The sequence below is a fragment of the Heterodontus francisci genome, chromosome 29, assembly GCF_036365525.1.
Source record: "Heterodontus francisci isolate sHetFra1 chromosome 29, sHetFra1.hap1, whole genome shotgun sequence".
Taxonomy (NCBI): Eukaryota; Metazoa; Chordata; class Chondrichthyes; order Heterodontiformes; family Heterodontidae; genus Heterodontus; species Heterodontus francisci.
The window spans coordinates 7,078,383-7,098,238 of NC_090399.1; the positions used below are offsets into that span (position 1 = coordinate 7,078,383).

Here is a 19,856-nt window from a genome sequence, read left to right on the forward strand (position 1 = left end):
TCTTAAAAGACGCTATCGTGCCTGCGCCTACCACCTCCGCTGGCAACGCGTTCCAGGCACCCACCACCCTCTGCGTAAAGAACTTTCCACGCATATCCCCCCTAAACTTTTCCCCTCTCACTTTGAACTCGTGACCCCTCGTAATTGAATCCCCCACTCTGGGAAAAGGTTTCTTGCTATCCACCCTGTCTATACCTCTCATGATTTTGCATACCTCAGTCAGGTACCCCCTCAACCTCCGTCTTTCTAATGAAAATAATCCTAATCTACTCAACCTCTCTTCATAGCTAGCGCCCTCCATACCAGGCAACAACCTGGTGAACCTCCTCTGCACCCTATCCAAAGCATCCACATCCTTTTGGTAATGTGGCGACCAGAACTGCACGCAGTATTCCAAATGTGGCCGAACCAAAGTCCTATACAACTGTAACATGACCTGCCAACTCTTGTACTCAATACCCCGTCCGATGAAGGAAAGCATGCCGTATGCCTTCTTGACCACTCTATTGACCTGCATTGCCACCTTCAGGGAACAATGGACCTGAACACCCAAATCTCTCTGGACATCAATTTTCCCCAGGACTTTTCCATTTACTGTTTAGTTCACTCTTGAATTGGATCTTCCAAAATGCATCACCTCGCATTTGCCCTGATTGAACTCCATCTGCCATTTCTCTGCCCAACTCTCCAATCTATCTATATTCTGCTGTATTCTCTGACAGTCCCCTTCACTATCTGCTACTCCACCAATCTTAGTGTCGTCTGCAGACTTGCTAATCAGACCACCTATACTTTCCTCCAAATCATTTATGTATATCACAAACAACAGTGGTCCCAGCACGGATCCCTGTGGAACACCAGTGGTCACACGTCTCCATTTTGAGAAACTCCCTTCCACTGCTACTCTCTGTCTCCTGTTGCCCAGCCAGTTCTTTATCCATCTAGCTAGTACACCCTGGACCCCATGCGACTTCACCTTCTCCATCAGCCGACCATGGGGAACCTTATCAAACGCCTTACTGAAGTCCATGTATATGACATCTACAGCCCTTCCCTCATCAATCAGCTTTGTCACTTCCTCAAAGAATTCTATTAAGTTGGTAAGACATGACCTTCCCTGCACAAAACCATGTTGCCTATCACTGATGAGCCCATTTTCTTCCAAATGGGAATAGATCCTATCCCTCAGTATCTTCTCCAGCAGCTTCCCTACCACTGACGTCAGGCTCACCGGTCTATAATTACCTGGATTTTCCCTGCTACCCTTCTTAAACAAGGGGACAACATTAGCAATTCTCCAGTCCTCCGGGACCTCACCCGTGTTTAAGGATGCTGCAAAGATATCTGTTAAGGCCCCAGCTATTTCCTCTCTCGCTTCCCTCAGTAACCTGGGATAGATCCCATCCAGACCTGGGGACTTGTCCACCTTAATGCCTTTTAGAATACCCAACACTTCCTCCCTCCTTATGCCGACTTGACCGAGAGTAATCAAACATCTGTCCCTAACCTCAACATCCGTCATGTCCCTCTCCTCGGTGAATACCGATGCAAAGTACTCGTTTAGAATCTCACCCATTTTCTCTGACTCCACGCATAACTTTCCTCCTTTGTCCTTGAGTGGGCCAATCCTTTCTCTAGTTACCCTCTTGCTCCTTATATATGAATAAAAGGCTTTGGGATTTTCCTTAACCCTGTTTGCTAAAGATATTTCATGACCCCTTTTAGCCCTCTTAATTCCTCGTTTCAGATTGGTCCTACATTCCCGATATTCTTTCAAAGCTTCGTCTTTCTTCAGCCTCCTAGACCTTATGTATGCTTCCTTTTTCCTCTTAGCTAGTCTCACAATTTCACCTGTAATCCATAGTTCCCTCATCTTGCCATTTCTATCCCTCATTTTCACAGGAACATGTCTCCCCTGCACGCTAATCAACCTCTCTTTAAAAGCCTCCCACATGTCAAATGTTGATTTACCTTCAAACAGCTGCTCCCAATCTACATTCCCCAGCTCCTGCCGAATTTTGGTATAGTTGGCCTTCCCCCAATTTAGCACTCTTCCTTGAGGACCACTCTCGTCTTTGTCCATGAGTATTCTAAAACTTACGGAATTGTGATCACTATTCCCAAAGTAGTCCCCTACTGAAACTTCAACCACCTGGCCGGGCTCATTCCCCAACACCAGGTCCAGTATGGCCCCTTCCCGAGTTGGACTATTTACATATTGCTCTAGAAAACTCTCCTGGATGCTCCTTACAAATTCTGCTCCATCTAGACCTCGAACACTAAGTGAATCCCAGTCAATGTTGGGAAAATTAAAATCTCCTATCACCACCACCCTGTTGCTCCTACATCTTTCCATAATCTGTTTACATATTTGTACCTCTATCTCACGCTCGCTGTTGGGAGGCCTGTAGTACAGCCCCAACATTGTTACCGCACCCTTCCTATTTCTGAGTTCTGCCCATATTGCCTCACTGCTCGAGTCCTCCATAGTGCCCTCCTTCAGCACAGCTGTGATATCCTCTTTGACCAGTAATGCAACTCCTCCACCCCTTTTACCTCCCTCTCTATCCCGCCTGAAGCATCGATATCCTGCGATATTTAGTTGCCAATCATGCCCTTCCCTCAACCAAGTCTCAGTAATAGCGATAACATCATACTCCCAGGTACTAATCCAAGCCCTAAGTTCATCTGCCTTAGCTACTACACTTCTTGCATTAAAACAAATGCACCTCAGACCACCAGTCCCTTTGCGTACATCATCTGCTCCCTGCCTGCACGTTCCCTTAGTCACGCTGACTTCATTATCTAGTTCCTTACAGGCTTTAGTTACTACCTCCTTACTGTCCACTGACCTCCTCATTTGGCTCCCATCCCCCTGCCACATTAGTTTAAACCCTCCCCAACAGCGTTAGCAAAAGCACCCCCAAGGACATTGGTTCCAGTCTGGCCCAGGTGTAGACTGTCCAATTTGTAATAGTCCCACCTCCCCCAGAACCGGTCCCAATGTCCCCTGAACTTAAGTCATCCCTCTTTGTTGTGCTAACTCCTTAAATGTCTGCTGCTGCATCTCTATTGACCTATCTCTAACCTGATTTGCCAGTTCACTTTAGCTAGCTCTGCTTTCATGCCTTCATTATGGCCCTTATTTAAGTTTAAAGTACTAGGCTTGGATCCACTCATCTCTCTCTCAAACTGAATGTAAAATTCTATCGTATTATGATCACTGCTACTATCGCCTTAACTATGAGGTCATTAATTTATCCTATCTCATCACACAATACCAGGTCTAGCATAGCCTGCTCTCTGGTTGGCTCCAGAACGTATTATCCCAAGAAATTATCCCCAAAACATTCTATGTACTCCTCATTTAGGCTAGCTCTCCCCAACTCATTTTTCCAGTCTATATGCAGGTTAAAATCCCCCATAATTATCGTTGTACTTTTCTGACAAGCTGCCATTATTTCTTCCTTTGTACCTCCTACAGTGTGGTCAATGTTAGGCGGCCTGTACACCACTCCTACAAGTGACTTCTTGCCTGTATGATTTCTCATCTCTACCCAAACTGCTTCTACATCCTGGTCTCCTGAACTTAAGTCATCCCTCTCTATTGTGCTAATACCATCATTAATTAACAGAGCTAACTATTCCTCGCTTCCTGTCCTTCCTAAATTCCATGTATCCTTCAATATTCAGGTGCCAGTCTATGTCATCCTGCAGCCATGTCTCTGTTATGGCTATCAGATCGTACTTACTTATTTCTATTTGGATTCTCAGTTCATCTGTTTTGTTTCGAATGCGATGTGCATTCAGATACAGAGCCTTTAATTGTGTCCTTTTATTATAGGAGAATAGGAGAATTGAGCAATTGAACATGTGGTTGGAGAACTAGTGTAGGAGGGAGGGCATCAGATTTCTAAGACATTGGGACCAGTTCTGGGGCAGGTGGGGCCTGTACAAGATGGTCGGGCTGCATCTTAGCAGGACTGGGACGAATATTGTTGCAGGGAGATTTGCTGGTGCTGTTAGGGAGGTTTTAAACTAAATTGTCATGGGGATGGGAACCTGAGAGGGAGCTCAGATTGGAGAGAAGCAAAACTGGTAACTCGTCAGATGGAGCTGTATAAGATGCTAGTTAGGCCACAGCTGGAGTGCTGTGTCCAGTTCTGGGCACCACACTATAGGAAGGATGTGATTGCACTGGAGAGGGTGCAGAGGAGATTCACCAGGATGTTGCCTGGGCTGGAGCATTTCAGCTATGCGAGAGACTGAAAAGGCTAGGGTTGTTTTCCTTGGAGCAGAGAAGGCTGAGGTTGGACATGATTGAGGTATACAAAATTATGAGGGGCATTGATAGGTTAGTTAGGAAGAAACATGTTTCTCTTAGTGGAGGGGTCAATAACCAGGGGGCATAGATTTAAGAAAAAACTTTTCACTGAGAGGGTGGTTGGAATCTGGAATGCACTGTCTGAAGAGGTGGTAGAGGCAGGAATCCTCATAACATTTAAGAAGTATTTAGATGAGCACTTGAAACGCCAAAGCATACAAGGCTAAGGGCCAAGTGCTGGAAAATGCAATTAGAATAGCTAGGTGCTTGATGGCCGACACAGACACAATGGGCTGAAGGGCCTACTTCTGCTCTATGACTCTAGGTGTGGGAACCAGGAGCAAGTATTAGAGAGGAATACCCTGCAGCACAGAATATTGAGGGAAATAGATCACACAAGAGTCGGGAATAGTATGTTATTAGGCGGGGTCAGAGTAAAGGAAAAGTAATAAAGTCTCAATCAGGATTAATGTGCATGTATGTGAATGCACAGAGTGTGGTTAATAAGACTGGTGAGGTACAGGCGCAGATTGCCATGTGGAAATACGATGTTGTGACTATAACAGAGACCTGGGTCAAAGAAGGGCAGGACTGGGTGTTAAATATTCCTGCATACAAGTTGTTCATGAAAGATAAGAAAGGGAATAAAGGGGGAGGAGTGGCAGTATTGATTAAGGAGAGCATTGCAGTGCTGGAGAATTCGGATGTCCCAGAGGGGTCGACGACAGAATTAATTTGGCTAGAGCTAAGAAACAAAAAAGGTGCAGTTACATTGCTCAGTGTTGTCTACAGGCCACCAGCTCTTGGGAAGGAACAAATTTGCAGGGAAATTACAGAGAGGTATAAATGTTATAGGATAGTTTTAATGGGGGACTTTAATTATACAAATATAGACTGGGATAACAGTACTGTAAAGAGCAGTGAAGGGCAAGAGTTCCTAGAGTGTTCAACAGTATGTTACTAGTCCAACAAGAAAGGAGGCACTGCTAGACCTGGTTCTTGGGAATGAGGTGGGCCAAGTGGATGAAGTATCAGTAGGAGAGCATTTAGTGGAAAGTGATCATTGTATCATAAAGTTTAGGCTGACTATGAAAAAGGACAAAGAGCAATCCAGGGTAAGAATAATTAACTGGGGGAAGGCCAACTTCAAATGGGGTAAGAATGAATCTGGGGTGAAAAACTGGAGTCAAAGGTTGGCAGGAAAACCGGTCGATGAACAATGGGCTTCCTTCAAAGAAGAGACAGTTCAGGCACAGTCAAGGTATGTTCCCTCGAAGGGGAAAAGTAGAGCAAACAGATCCCGAGCTCCATGGATGACAAATGAGGTAGAGTTAAGATAAGAGAAGCAAAGAGAGAGAAGGGAAGTGCTACGACCAGGTGAGAAGGTTGTCTCGGGGTCTTTTACTGTCTGCACTTGGTCTTATTGTAACAGGATTTTTAATGTTAAACACACTGTGTTTTGAGCTCCTCCTTTTGTGATTCTTTGTTCACCGCTTTCCAATAATAAGGCAAAGAAATCAACAAACCAGGTTTTCTGAGGTTTAAAGAGAAAAAGTGAAATTTATTAAAACGTAAAATTAAACTCTAATATGGTTAACGCCTACGGATATACGATGCACCCACGCTAGCATGTACATGTGATACACACATGCAGATAGGGACAGAAATGAGAAGAAAAATTATAAGGTGAAAGGTTTGAGGCTGTCTCTAACGTGGTTTTCTTTAGTGTGTTTCGAGCTCACTTGATTGTAGGTAGTCTTGCTTTTTGTTGGGCCCCAGTGTTCTGCTTAAACTTTGTTCACATAGGAGACTTTTCTCTCTTTGAGGTTCACATGTTTTTCACAAGATTCAGTTCCGTGGGAAAGAGATGGAAGCAGGCAGGACTGGAAAGGAGGTTCTGTTCTAACCGGGAGCACATGGCTTTCTGCAGATTCTTTGTAGCAAGTTCAAATCAAAAAATTCCAAGACCTAGTTAGTCATGTGACTAAACTGGTCTGACCACGTCTGCTTGTGTATTCGGCCATTTTAGCAGTTAATCTGGAATGTCTACTCTACATCCAATAGCTGCTGATCAAAGGCCCATTGTGGATTAAATTGGAGCAGGGAATAGCCCCTTTGGGCTTTGAAGTTCTGCTGTTCATATGCTAATATCTCTCCAGCTAAATTCTGGCAATTGTTTTAAAGCCAATACTTTCTTCCCCAACAACAGTTTTTAAAATCAAAGTGATTAATGACAACGCTACGTCATCAGGATGCGCCGCGGTGCGCACATGCGCACACGGTCTCAGGCCCTCTGCGCATGCGCTGCGGTCCGGATTGCCAGGACCAGTTTGCGCATGCGCAGACGACGTCATCGCGGAACGTCATCTTCCTCGGGGAACACGCCAGGTTGGCCTTTGCGCATGTGCAAACTGGTCCTGGCAATCCGGACCGCAGAGCATGCGCAGATGACCGGAGCCCGTGTGCGCATGTGCGTCAATCTTACGAAAGCTTCGGCGCGAGTTTTTGAAAATGGAAGGAGGAGAGGTTTCGTCGGGCATTTTACCTCAATTATTTAGTCATTTTGGACATTTGCTTCATTTTTATTAGACAGAGGAGATTGTTCCAAGGTAAGTTGCTCTGAAAATACATTTCAAGGGAGGGAAGGGAGGGGAGGGAAGGGAAGGGAGGGGAGGGGAGGGAAGGGAAGGGAGGGGAGAGACGGGGGGGAGGGAGGGAGGGAGGGAAGGGGGGGAGGGAGGAAGGGAGGGAAGGGAGGGACGGTGGGGGGTAAGGGAAGTCGGGAGGTCGGGGGGGGGAGCAGCGGAGCGGAAGGGGAGTGCCTTTTTCTGTGCAGCCACACCATTCTCCATCCTCAGTGTTGCTTTAAGGCAAAGGTAGATAAGAGTGAAAGAAATGGAAGATGATGCTGATAGTAGCAGGTAGGATTAAATGGGAATGGATGGGAAGACGCACGAGTAGCATAACCACTAGCAGGGAACAGCTGGGCTAAATGGCCTGCTTTATGTTCATAGTCCAAAAGAAATGTGCTTCTTTTTCCAGCACCCTCACATCATTCATGTTTTCCCTGAGAGCAATGTTGAACCATCACGAGATAGGGGCAGTTACATCATCCTGACTCCTACAGCTGAGGTGGGTACTAAGTGATTCATTGGCCTATACTGCAGAGCATAAAGCATGCGCAACAGTAATTTCATTGGAGGGAGGGAAGCTCTGACACTGATGTTCTTTCATTATTTCCTTTCATGTAAAATGTGCCCTTGAGAAAACAATCCTTGACACTTAAGGACGGCATTCCAGCAAAGGAGGCGGTGCAGGAGATGACGCAAGGATGTGCTGATTCCTGCATCTGAGGTGGGTAATAAGTGCTTCATTGGCGACGTTATCAATTGGTGCCTTCACTGCAGAGCTTAAAAAGGTGTGCGCAACAGTAATTTCAGTGGATGGAGGGAGGCAAGCTCTGACTCTGATTTGCTTTATTTCTTTTCATGTAAAACATGCCGTCGAGAAAACAATCCTCGAGACTTACGGTCAGCATTCAAGCAACGAAGGCAACTGGATCATGCTGCGGAGATCATCACGATGTGGAAAGGAACATTGCATTTATGGATGAATTGGGAATGCACATTGGGATGCGCTTGGGGAACATTCATCAAGAATAGACTGAGCTCAGACTCTTGTGACTTTGCCTTCTTCACATGGACAATACAGTAGTGGAATAGAGAGCCAAGCGTTTATTCACCACAAGGCTCTCCAGGAACAATCTCTTTAGCTGTGCATAGCAGAGACTCGGCCTGTCTGTCTAACGGGAATGCTGGACACAACACTCATGTATCCATGCACAGCAGTTCCTCAGATACTTAATGAACTTAATAAAACTTTTCAATAATTAAACCCAGAATTGTTGAGGTTTTGTTTTGCATGCTATTTCCCCGACTTTACAACTGCACTTCAGATATTCAACTATGGTGGAGGTAGGGGGGTAGAGGAGGGGGTGGGTGAAGAGGGGGAGGGGTGGGTGAAGAGCGGGAGGGGTGGGTGAAGAGGGGGAGGGGTGGGGAGAGCGGGGAGGGGTGGGGAGAGGGAGCATGCAAAATGCAGGGACCAGACAGTTGCAATGCCTGAAGTACTGTGGAGAAGTAGAGAAAGCAACTGGGTAGGGGAGAAAGCAACTGGATTGGGCATCCGCAGCTGGAGGGAACGGCTGAATGGAGAGGGCCGGAAGCGAGAGGCCGTAGAGAGCCATGGGGAGCGAGCGTGCGAAGACCTTGGTGTCACCGGGTCCAGGGACTGGCCAGTAAGTCTTTTGCTGTTGTGTTTATGGCGCATGCACAGAAAAAGGCACTCCTCTTCCGTTCCACTGCTCTCCCCCCCCACTCTCTCCCCTTCTCCCCCCCCCTCCCTTTCCCTGTTTCTCCCCCCCCTCCCTCCCTCTCCCTCTTTCTCCCCCCCCCTCCCTCTCCCTCTTTCACCCCCCTCCCTCCCTCTCCCTCTCCCTCCCCCCCCTCCCTCTCCCTCTTTCTCCCCCCCTCCCTCTTTCTCCCCCCCTCCCCCTCCCTCTTTCTCCCCCCCTCCCTCTTGCTCCCCCCATCCCTCTCCCTCTTTCTACCCCCCCTCCCCCTCCCTCTTTCTCCCCCCCTCCCTCTTTCTCCCCCCCTCCCTCTTGCTCCCCCCATCCCTCTCCCTCTTTCTACCCCCCCTCCCCCTCCCTCTTTCTCCCCCCCTCCCTCTTTCTCCCCCCCTCCCTCTTGCTCCCCCCCATCCCTCTCCCTCTTTCTACCGCCCCCCTCCCTCTCCCTCTTTCTCACCCCCTCCTCCATCTTTCTCCCCCCCCGGCACCGCTACCGCTGGTCTCCCCGCGCTGCTCTCCCCGGCCCGCTCCACTCTCTCACTCCGGCCATTGTATTCTGCCACGTGTTTGTTAGGTTTCATCTCTGTGATTCTTTGACCAGCGCCATCTTTAGTCCTGGCAGCTGCTACAGTCGCAGACTGTGACGTTTTCGTGTCACATGCTGTATCTGCGCATGTGCCAAAACAGCGCCACCTACCGATCGCGTTGACAACAATTGCGGTCTTTTAAAATCAACGTTCATGCGGTTCAATATGTGTCTCCTTCTTGGCAGGTGGGGCCTGCTTGACACCTCTACACCCAGGGGAATGAAATGCGATTGGAAAAGAAACAGCACATTTCATTAAAAGATCTGAGAGAAGTAGAAGATACAGAAAGAAAAACATGCATTTCTCTCATTCATTTCCATTCATTCATGATTCCTGGAATTGTTAAATTTGTCTTTTCTGGGTGGCAGTGCTGCTTTAATTTCCCCTTTTTGGTATCCCAATAAACATGTGTTTCTTTAGGGGAGTTTTTTCTCCAGTTTGCCCATTTTCATGGCTGCTCAGAGTCTTTGTGATGCAAAGGCTTTTGACTGCAGAGGATGGGTGGTTCCATTTTCCTCTGACTGTGGGGGAGGATTCCTTCGTTCTCTGGGACACTCCTGCCTGCAGTTATTTGTGCAGACTCTACTGCACTCTCTTGTGGCACTTCAACTAGGTGAGGCATTACCCTCACAGTTTCTCTGCCCTCCAGAGGTCTTTGTCTCTGCAGGTTCTGTAAATGCTGTCAGCAACTCTGGTGGGGTGCTTCTAGAATCTGCATTGACATAGGAGGATGTGGGGTCTAACTTTTCACATTTTTCAGGGTTGGCTGACCGGACAGTAGGGGTTTTCATCCAGGATTTCTCCCAGACTTCCTTTAACCTTCCGTCTTGGTCACATTTCCCCCTTCTCTTTCTAAATCTCTGCCAGCCTGTCCCCTTTTGTACTCGGCGGGGGTCCCTTAAAGTTCACCAGCCCTCTGCTGGAGGGTCCTCCTAACACCCGCGACAGGACTTAGGGGTGCAGGTTTCACTGTAGGTCGGGGTTTCCCCTCAACCTGGCACATGTGGCAACTCCTGCAGTACTCCACCACATCTTTGTGGAGTTTTAGCCAGTCAAACTGCTGTCTTATGTGGGCTTTGGTTTCTTGTATACCGGCATGTACAGACACTGTAGTCTCGTGGACCCTTCTTAATATTTCTCCTCGGTACCTGTGTAGCACCACTAACTGGTGAACTACTGTCCGCTCCTTACTCTCCGGTCTGTGAGAAGAACTCCATTTCCTCATCAATACCTCATTCTTTAAATAGTAGCAATCAGGGACTCCCTCTACATCACTTTCAGACTGGGCAGCCTGTGCTAACTCTTGCAATACTGGGTCAGCTCGCTGAACCTTATCTAGGGAAAATTGGTTGAATTCATTCCCTGGGTTTTCTAACTTTCCAAAGAAAGTCTCGGACAGGCAGACCTGGTCATCTGCCTGAAGTGCCAATGCAGTCTGCTCTGGGGGAGCTGATTTGATCATGGCCTGATCCACTATACATTCAGGGAAACAATTTGGTTTCCTACTTCCAATTTCACTCGTTTGTCTGTGGGTAAACTTCTGGATGCTAGCACCCAAATTTCTGTGACAACCAGGTGAGGAAGGTATCTAGGCATCTTTTACTGTCTTCGCTTGGTCTTATTGTAACAGGGTTTTTAATTTTAAACACACTGTATTTTGAGCTCTCCCTTTTGTGAATCTATGTTCACTGCTTTCAATTATAAGGCAAAGAAACCAAAACACCAGGTTTAATAGAGGAAAAGTGGAATTTATTAAATCTTAAACGTAAACACAAATATGGTTAACATCTACAGATATACGATGCACCCACGCTAGCATGCACACGTGATGCACACATGCAGACAGGGACAGAAAAGAGAAGGAAAAATTATAAGGTAAAAGGTTTGAGGCAGTCTCTAACAGGATTTTTTTTACTGAGTTTTGCGCTCACTTGATTGTAGGTAGTCTTGCTTTTTGTTGGGCCCCAGTATTCTGCCTAAACGTTGTTCACATAGGAGACTTTTCTCTCTTTGAGGTTCACATATTTTCACAAGATTCAGTTCCGTGGGAAAGAGATGGAAGCAGGCTGGACTGGAGAGGAGGTTCTGTTCCAACCTGGAGCACATGGTTTTCTGCTGCAGATTCTTTGTAGCAAGTTCAAATCAAAAAATTCCAAGACCTAGTTAGTCATGTGACTAAACTGGTCTGACCACGTCTGTTTGTGTTTTTGCCCATTTTAGCAGTTAATCTGAAATATCTGCTCTACACCCATTAGCTGGTAATCAAAGGTCCATTGCGGATTAAATTGGAGCAGGGAAGTGCCCCATTGTGCTTTGAAGTTCTGCTGTTCATATGCTAATGTCTCTCCAGCTAAGATCTAGCAATTTTTTAAAGCCAGCTCTTTCTTCCCCAAAGTCAGTTTTTAAAATCAATGTTTATGCAGTGAAATATGTGTCTCCTTCTTGGCAGGTGGGGGCCTGCATGACAGAAGAGACTGGCAGCTAGCATGAAAGGAAATCCCAAAGTTTTCTATCAGCATATAAATAGCACAACGGTGGTAAAAGGAGGAGTGGGGCTGATTAGAGACCAGAAAGGGGATTTACACATGGAGGCAGAGGGCATAGCTAAGGTATTAAATGAATACTTTGCATCTGCCTTTACCAACAAAGAAGATGCATCCCAGGCAATGTTGAAAGAGGAGGCAAGTCAGACACTAGAGGGGTTTAAAATTGATAAAGAGGAAGTATTAGATAGACTGTCTGAACTTAAGGTGGATAAAACAGCAGGGGTGGATGAGATGCATCCAAGGATACTGAGGGAAGTGAGGGTGGAAATCACAGAGGCACTGGCCATAATATTTCAGTCTTCCTTAGACTCAGGGGTGGTGCCAGAGGTCTGGAGAATTGCAAATGTTACACCCTTGTTCTAAAACGGGTGTAAAGATAAGCCCAGCAACTACCGGCCAGTCAGTTTAACTTCAGTAGTGGGAAACATCTGGAAAAAATAATTTGGGGCATAATCAATAGTAACATGGACAAATGTGAGTTAATTAAGGAAAGCCATCATGGATTTCTTAAGGGAAAATCATGTTTAACTAACTTGCTGGAGTTTTTTGAGGCAGTAACAGAGAGGGTTGATGAGGGCAATGCTGTTGATGTGGTGTACATGGACTTTCAAAAGGCGTTTGATACAATGTCACACAACAGACTTGTGAGCAAACTTGTAGCTCGTGGAATAAAAGGGATGGTAACAACATGGACACGAAAATGGCTGAGTGACAGGAATCAAAGAGTAGTGGCTAATGGATGTTTTTCAGGCTGGAAGAAGGTTTGTAATGGAGTTCCCCAGGGATCAGTGTTGGGACCCTTGCTTTTCCTGATATATATTAATGATCCAGACCTTGGTGTACAGGGCACAATTTCAAAGTTTGCAGATGATATGAAACTTGGAAGCATTGTGAACTGTGAGGAGGATAGTGTAGAACTTCAAAACGACGTAGACAAGTTGGTGGAATGGGCAGACAGGTGGCAAATGAAGTTCAATGCAGAGAAATATGAGGTGATTCATTTTGGTAGGAACAACATGGAGAGACAATATAGAATAAAAAATGCAATTCTAAAAGGGGTGCAGAAGCAGAGGGACCAAGGTGTATATGTGCATAAGTCATTGAAGCTGGCAGGACAGGTTGAGAGAGCAGTTAATAAAGCATACAGTATCCTGGGCTTTATTAATAGGGGCATAGAGTACAAGAGCAAGGAAGTTATGTTGAACTTGTGTAAGGCTAGTTCATCCTCAGCTGGATTATTGTGTTCAATTCTGGGCGCCGCACTTGACGAAAGACGTGAGGGCATTGGAGAGAGTACAGAAAAGATTCACAAGAATGGTTCCAGGATTGAGGAACTTCAGGTATGAAGATAGATTGGAGAAGTTAGGACTGTTTTCCTTGGAGAAGAGAAGGCTGATTTGAGAGGTGATTTGATAGAGGTATTCAAAATCATGAGGGGTCTGGACAGAGTAGATAGAGAGAAATTGTTCCCACCATTGAAAGGATCGAGAATGAGAGGACACAGATTTAAAGTATTTGGTAAGAGAAGCAAAAGTGACACGAGGAAAATCTTTTCACCCAGTGAGTAGTTAAAGTCTGGAATGCACTGCCTGAGAAAGTGGTGGAGGCAGGTTCAATTGAAGCATTCGAAAGAGAATTATCCTGTTATATGAAAAGGAAAAATGTGCAGGGTTATGGGGAGAAGGCAAGGGAATGGAACTGAGGGAATTGCTCTTTCAGAGAGCCAGTGCAGACACGATGGGCCGAGTGACCTCCTTCTGCACTGTAACAATTCTGTGATTCTGTGTATAATTAACTGATCTTAACAGATAAAAAATGTAAACATGCTGAATTAAACTTGCAATATTTCAAAATCAACATTCTTTTGCAGTTTGTGTATAATTCAATATTAATTTCTTACCAACTTCTACGATAGATTTCCGAAGTTCTAGCTCTGGAAAGATACAACAAAAACATTGTGATGAATATTAGAAACTAAAGGCCTGCTCGGGTCACGGAGAAAATCCCGACCCGAACTCAACAGAATCACATCGGATGCAAGCCCAACCCGGCCCCAGTCCCTCCATTTTTTCCCTGTGCCTGACTCGACCACCGGAGTGTTCCCTGTCCCTACCTTGCGACTCCCAATCTGCAGGAAGCTGCAGCGTGAGCGTGATGACATCATTGAGACGCTCATTTGCTCACTGCACAGACTCAGAGTTTCCCTCTTTGATGTCCCGGATTCCCAGCTCAGGTAGGCTTTTTATTTTTAACACTTCTTGCTGTGTGTGTCCCACCTGGACCTAGTCCGACCCAGACCCAGCCCGACCCAGGCTCGAAAGCCGGACCTGGAAGAGCGACCCGACCCGAACCCGACACATGTCGTCGGGTCCTCTTTAGGTTCGGTTCGGGTAACCGGCCTTTATTAGAAACGATGGCCGGACTTGTACGCCCCCTGCAGGAACGGCCGGTGGTAAGGGGCTGGGGGGTGGGGGTAGGGGGAGGGTGTGCGGTCGTAAAATTGAATGGGAGGCAGGGGTGCCATTCCTGATGCCTTCCCTCCTCCCTGCAATTTTACAAGGTGCGGGAGAGGCGAGGAACAGCCCGACCGAGCCAGGCCAATCGAGGCCCTGAGGGGCCTCCTCCCAATGGCTGAGGTCCACTGGGAGGGGGCTCTCCTGATCGAGCATGCTGTGCCCTATGGAGGGTCCTCCCACGGCCCAATTACCCCCACTGAAATACACTCCCCCCACCCCTCGCATCACCGGGGCCTGGCCAATTGATCCCGGTGAGGCCCCAGAGACTCTTTTTTCCAGGCTGGCGTCCACGAGCCTGCTGCAGCTGGGTGCAGTCCCAGCAGTGGCCACCGCTTCTCGTGGCACTTCTGGGACTGAGAGCTGCTGGTCTGCTGATTGGGCAGCAGCTCTTGGAGGTGGAACCTCCTGCTTCAGAGGGGTGGAAGTCCTGCCCAAGGTCAATTAAACACCTGGGGCACATTAAATCCTGGCATGGCACCCAGGCCTGGCAGAGGCGGGTTCGCCCCCCACCTTTGGGCTGGTGGGCGGGGCCTCCCGTCCAGCATAAAATTCCAGCAGATTACTTCATGAAGCAAAAGCAAAATACTGCAGATGCTGGAAGTCTGAAATAAAAAAAGAAAATGCAGCAGGTATGGCAGCATCTGTGGAGAGAGAAACGGGGTTAACGTTTCAGATTACCAACAAGTATAGACACAAAGAAAGGGAGGAGGGGAGGAAAGAACAAAAGGGAAGATCTGTGATAGGATGGAAGGCAGGAAATATTAACAAAAGGGATGGTAATGGGACAAGTAAAGAAACAAAATCTGGGTCTGGAGGAGCTGTAAATGGGAATAACAGAAACATAATCAGCTGCCAATCAAAAACAAAAGAAAACTAAAAACATAACAATAAAAAATTGAGGGCAGTGATTCTTGTCTGAAATTATTGAACACAGAGTAGAGTCCAGAAGGCTGTAAAGTTCCTGATGAAAAGATGAATTGCTGTTCCTTGTGCTTGCATTGAGCTTCATTAGATCAGTGTAGGAGACCGAGGACAGAGAGGTCAGAGAGAGGTGGGCAATTAATATAACTGAAAGCTCAGGGTTATACTTGCAAACTGAATGGAGATGTTCCACAACATGATCTGCTAATCTGTGTTTGTCCTCCCCAATGTAGAGGAGACTGCATTGTGAGTAGTGAATACAGTATACTAAATTGAAAGGAATACAAGTAAATCACTGTATCACCTGGAAGGAGTGTTTGGGGGCCTGGATGGTGGGAAGGGAAAAAGTAAAAGGGCAGCTGTTGCATCTCCTGTGCTTGTATGAGAAGGTGCCGTGGGAAGGAATTTACTTGAACACAGGGATTTACTCCGTCTGATATTCTTTTCTATTGATGTGAATAAGGAGGAATTTGATCTGGATTCTTAATGAGTAAATATTCCAGTGAACCAATTCTGGAATTCATCAGGAAACTGTGCATTTCCATCCTGAGATTTACCATCTATTACTCTAGTGATTTTCTGATATTCACTGGAAGTGGGAAATCTAACCTATCTTCTTGGTGCAGAAGCAAACAAAAAAATAGTTTCATGAATTAATGAAAAAGCAAAAAGGTGGAACAGAGCTCCATTTATTGATGTTATTCTGGATTATTCTTGTTTCATATTTGCCCAAGAAAATGTTAAAAACATACTTACAATAAGAGGAACAAAATTGCAGATTATTTAATAGGCAACCTAACTGTGTGAAAGTTATTCAAAATACTGAAAACTCAAGTGAGTTTTCTGTTTAACAAAAAAGTGGGAATTGCAACTATTCCTTTATTTTTCTCTTTATTGTTCAGTCTCCTACACCCACCCACCGCAGCCCCTCCCCCGCCCCACCCGACCCCCAAACAAACATTCAATAATGAAATAAAGCTGGTCTACTTTCCACATTTCACTGGTTTAAATCTGCAGTCCTGAAATTCCACAGGGTTCCTCTTGTCTCCCAGTCTAACTTCAATGGAAGATCGGCAGAGCCCTCAGTGATACCTGGTTTTTATTCTGTTTCTGTAGGGATTCCTCCAGGTTTCCACTGAATTTTCAGTGGGAGACTGGGAGAACCCCCACTGGATTTCCAGGCCTGTAGATATATATTGTCATTTTTCAGTTACATTGAGAATGTACCTTTAATACGTCGATATTGTTTCACATTCCAATAAATCACAGCAGACAAAGCTGCAATTAGAAGACAAAGGGTCACGAGCAATGGCACAGGCCAGGCAGGGTCAACAGGGAAGATATCACCTGTAAAGTAAACAGCAGTGAATTAGATAATGATATTATCAGCAACAGATACCATCTGGAAATCATTCTCTCAGAATATCCAATATAGTAAAAGTTCATGAAGTGGAAAACCCACAGTTGTTCTGGCAGCTTCCTGCCGTAACTTCAACAGGAGACCACCAAACAGACAGAAATACCAGCATTGAACGTTATTAAATGTCCTGTTGAGAATGGAACCTCTGCCCACTTCAATCACTGTCACTGATGTTTATTATTATTGTTGCCTCTCTCAGGACATTGGCGTTTGCACAGCCAAAAAAGCATTTTCAGTTTCCCCTTTAAACTTGTATTCTGGATCTGGTGGGACTGACACTCCCACACTTTCTGACAGGGTGTTCTAACTGTGTCCCGAGCTGCCAAAGCCATTTAAATTGTGGAACCTCCCCCTGATGCTGTGAATTTTGGTGGTGTCAGCAGCAGAAGCCAGGGGGCTAGAGCAGCACAGCACACACAGAGATACAGCACACATAGAGATACAGTACACACAGAGATACGGCACACACAGAGATACGGCACACACAGAGATACGGCACACACAGAGATACGGCACATACAGAGATACGGCACATACAGAGATACGGCACATACAGAGACAGAGCACACACAGAGAGACAGCACACACAGAGAGACAGCACACACAGAGACACGGCACAGCCAGAGATACGGCACACACGGAGACACAGCACACACGGAGATACGGCACACATGGAGATACGGCACAGACAGAGATATGGCACAGACAGAGATACAGCTCACACCGAGACATGGCGCACACGGAGACACGGCACACACAGAGATACAACAGCCGGAAAATTTTTCCGGCCTAGGTTTATAAACAGTGGCTGGGATTTTATGAGTTCCACGGCATTCCCGACAGCGGGACCGGAAGTTGGCGTAACTTCCGCTTCCCCCATTATTCCTATTTCATAAGCGATTTAAATGTAAATGAACCGTCCGGCGACGGGCGTGGGGGCACGTGGGATTATATGGTGGGGGAGGCCTTTCATTGGTGGAACCACCATCACTGGGCTAAAAGTATCAATGTCACCACAGCGATAAAACATTGTGTTTGCAGCCTCAAGGATCAGCAGCCTTCCTGTCATGTAAGTCTCTGCACTGGAACCTGAAGTAAAACTTGTATTTAATTCAAAATGCTTTTGCCTCCCTTAATTTTTATAATCCAGCACCAATTTCATATTATTTATTTCTTTTGCAGCAAAAGCAAAGCAGATGTCAGCCAGCAGGCAGTGTCCCAGCCCACGGTTCAGTGATGTCACCCTGCAGGTTCTCCTCCAGGCCATCAGGGAAAGGCAGGAGGTCCACTTCCCTGCAGATGGAGTCAGAAGACCCTGCCACCTGACCAAGGCAGCCTGGGTGGAGGAAGCAGAGGAGATCTCGAACTGTGGGGTGACACGGAGAACCTGGGTTCAGTGTTCCAAACGTAACAATGACTTGCTCAGATCGGTGAGGGTAAGTGGTCTTGGCAAAGCTGTTTCATTGTTTTTCTCCCTGACTCCATCTCTTTAAGACAGAGGGCAGACAAGGAATGCAGTGGAATGTGTGAACAGCCTTGGTGCCGTACACCAAACGATTGTGCGCAAAGTTGATGATTGGCATTGTTGATGTGCTTGGATGTGTTGTGTGAAAGTCAGTCCTGAACGAGTGATGTTTACAATGGTTGTGATTCATCTTCTGACATGTCATTCTTTCTGCACTGTCTCCTGCAGGATAAACACACCCACAACCAGTGAGTGGGCAAAGACAGGTGGAGGTGTTCCAGACATCAGAGTCCTGACAGCGGCTGAAGAGGAGGCTGTAGAATTTGCGAGAGGACGGAGGCAGGGCAATTGCAGATGGTGAGGCAAGGTCCTCAGTAAAGATGAAATGTCATCTTCAGTCTTGCAGCCGTATGTGTACAGTAAAGGGAAGTGTGTGAACTCATAGTCAGCTGGTGATTAATGTGCCTCTGTTTGTGTCTCCACTGCAGGTGTCCACACTCGAGTGAACGCCACGAGGCCAAGACTCCTTCTCTGGAGAGGAAGAAGAAGCCAATTCCCCAGAGGGTGCACCGTCACCTGCCTCTTCTCCCACCTCCGCCAGCGCAGATACATCCACACGGTCTGCGGGGGATTTAAGATTAGAATCTGGGTCACAATCTGGTGTGCACGACACAGACACGTCCCAGCAGCTGATGGAGCATGTGTCAGCCGGGTCCCCTGACAATCGGAGGACTGCTGGGGATCAGGCCCCTGCTCAGCCCCTCGCTCACGGTGATCCTTTGACTGTTGCTATGAAAAGTCTGCCGGATGTGCAGCAAAGCCATGTGGGAAATATGTCGGAGATGCCTGAAGTCATGTGTGGCTTTGTGCATGTCATGGAAGAGTCCATGCAAGCCATGACGTCTGCCATGTCCCAGGCATATGAGTGTATGGCTTCCTCAGTCCAGAGTCTGGTGAGCTCTGTGGTGAGTCTGGTTGAGCACCCGAGCCATATGTGATCTGACCTGTGCTCCATCACTGTTGCCGTGGGCTCCATGCAGCAGAGTCTAAGCGAGAGGGAGACGAGGAACCTGAACCTCCCTCCAGGTGCTCCTTCCCCTCAGGGAGACAGGCAGGTGCCATTGTGCACACAGATGGAGGACAAGCGCATGCCAGCTTCCCTGGGGCCTTCCTCTCAGGACACCCCCAGAGTAAACAGCCTCTCGTCCTCCTCCCTCCGACATTGACTCTTATCTCCAGCAGGCGAGCACACAGGGGATACTCACGCACCAGTGCTGCAGACCCCCAGTATGATGGAGCCATCAAGGCCCCATTCTTCCAGTGGACGCCCACCACGGTTATCCACAGCACTGGGGCAGTGCACTGAGCAGACTGCCTCCAGCTCAGCTGCTAATGTCGGGGTAGCACCTAGACGTAGTGTGGGAAAACGTAAAAAAAACAGTTCTGAGCACAAAGATGCTGTAAATATTGTACACATCTTCCAGAAGTTTAAATATATCTTTATTTACTTTAATATTTGATGCACTCTCGTAAATCATTTGCTTGGATTCAGATGAAAAGGAAAATGTTCATTGGAGGCCAATGGCAGGAACACATTGATGTTTGCAAAGCATTTCAGAAAGTTCCCAGTCTCCATTTATCATTGACATTTGAATCTTCAGTCTTCAATGATGGCTGTTTGCTGTTTGATGATTAATCACGCTTTTCACTACTAACATAACTTACA

General features: G+C 46.8%; 1 protein-coding gene across 1 annotated transcript in view; it reads right to left on the reverse strand.

Moving 5' to 3' along the window:
• Nucleotides 1-1,978: 1,978 nt before the first annotated feature.
• Nucleotides 1,979-19,856, reverse strand: part of LOC137345673 (butyrophilin subfamily 3 member A2-like) — a gene marked incomplete at its 3' end in the record, with an annotated part of 51,072 nt that continues 33,194 nt past the window's right edge. The window contains exons 4-6 of the mRNA XM_068008937.1: nt 16,473-16,592; nt 13,709-13,741; nt 1,979-1,992 (exon numbers count right to left, since the gene is read on the reverse strand). Of these exons, the coding sequence (XP_067865038.1) occupies nt 1,979-1,992; nt 13,709-13,741; nt 16,473-16,592 (167 nt within the window). The remainder of the gene's footprint in view (nt 1,993-13,708; nt 13,742-16,472; nt 16,593-19,856) is intronic.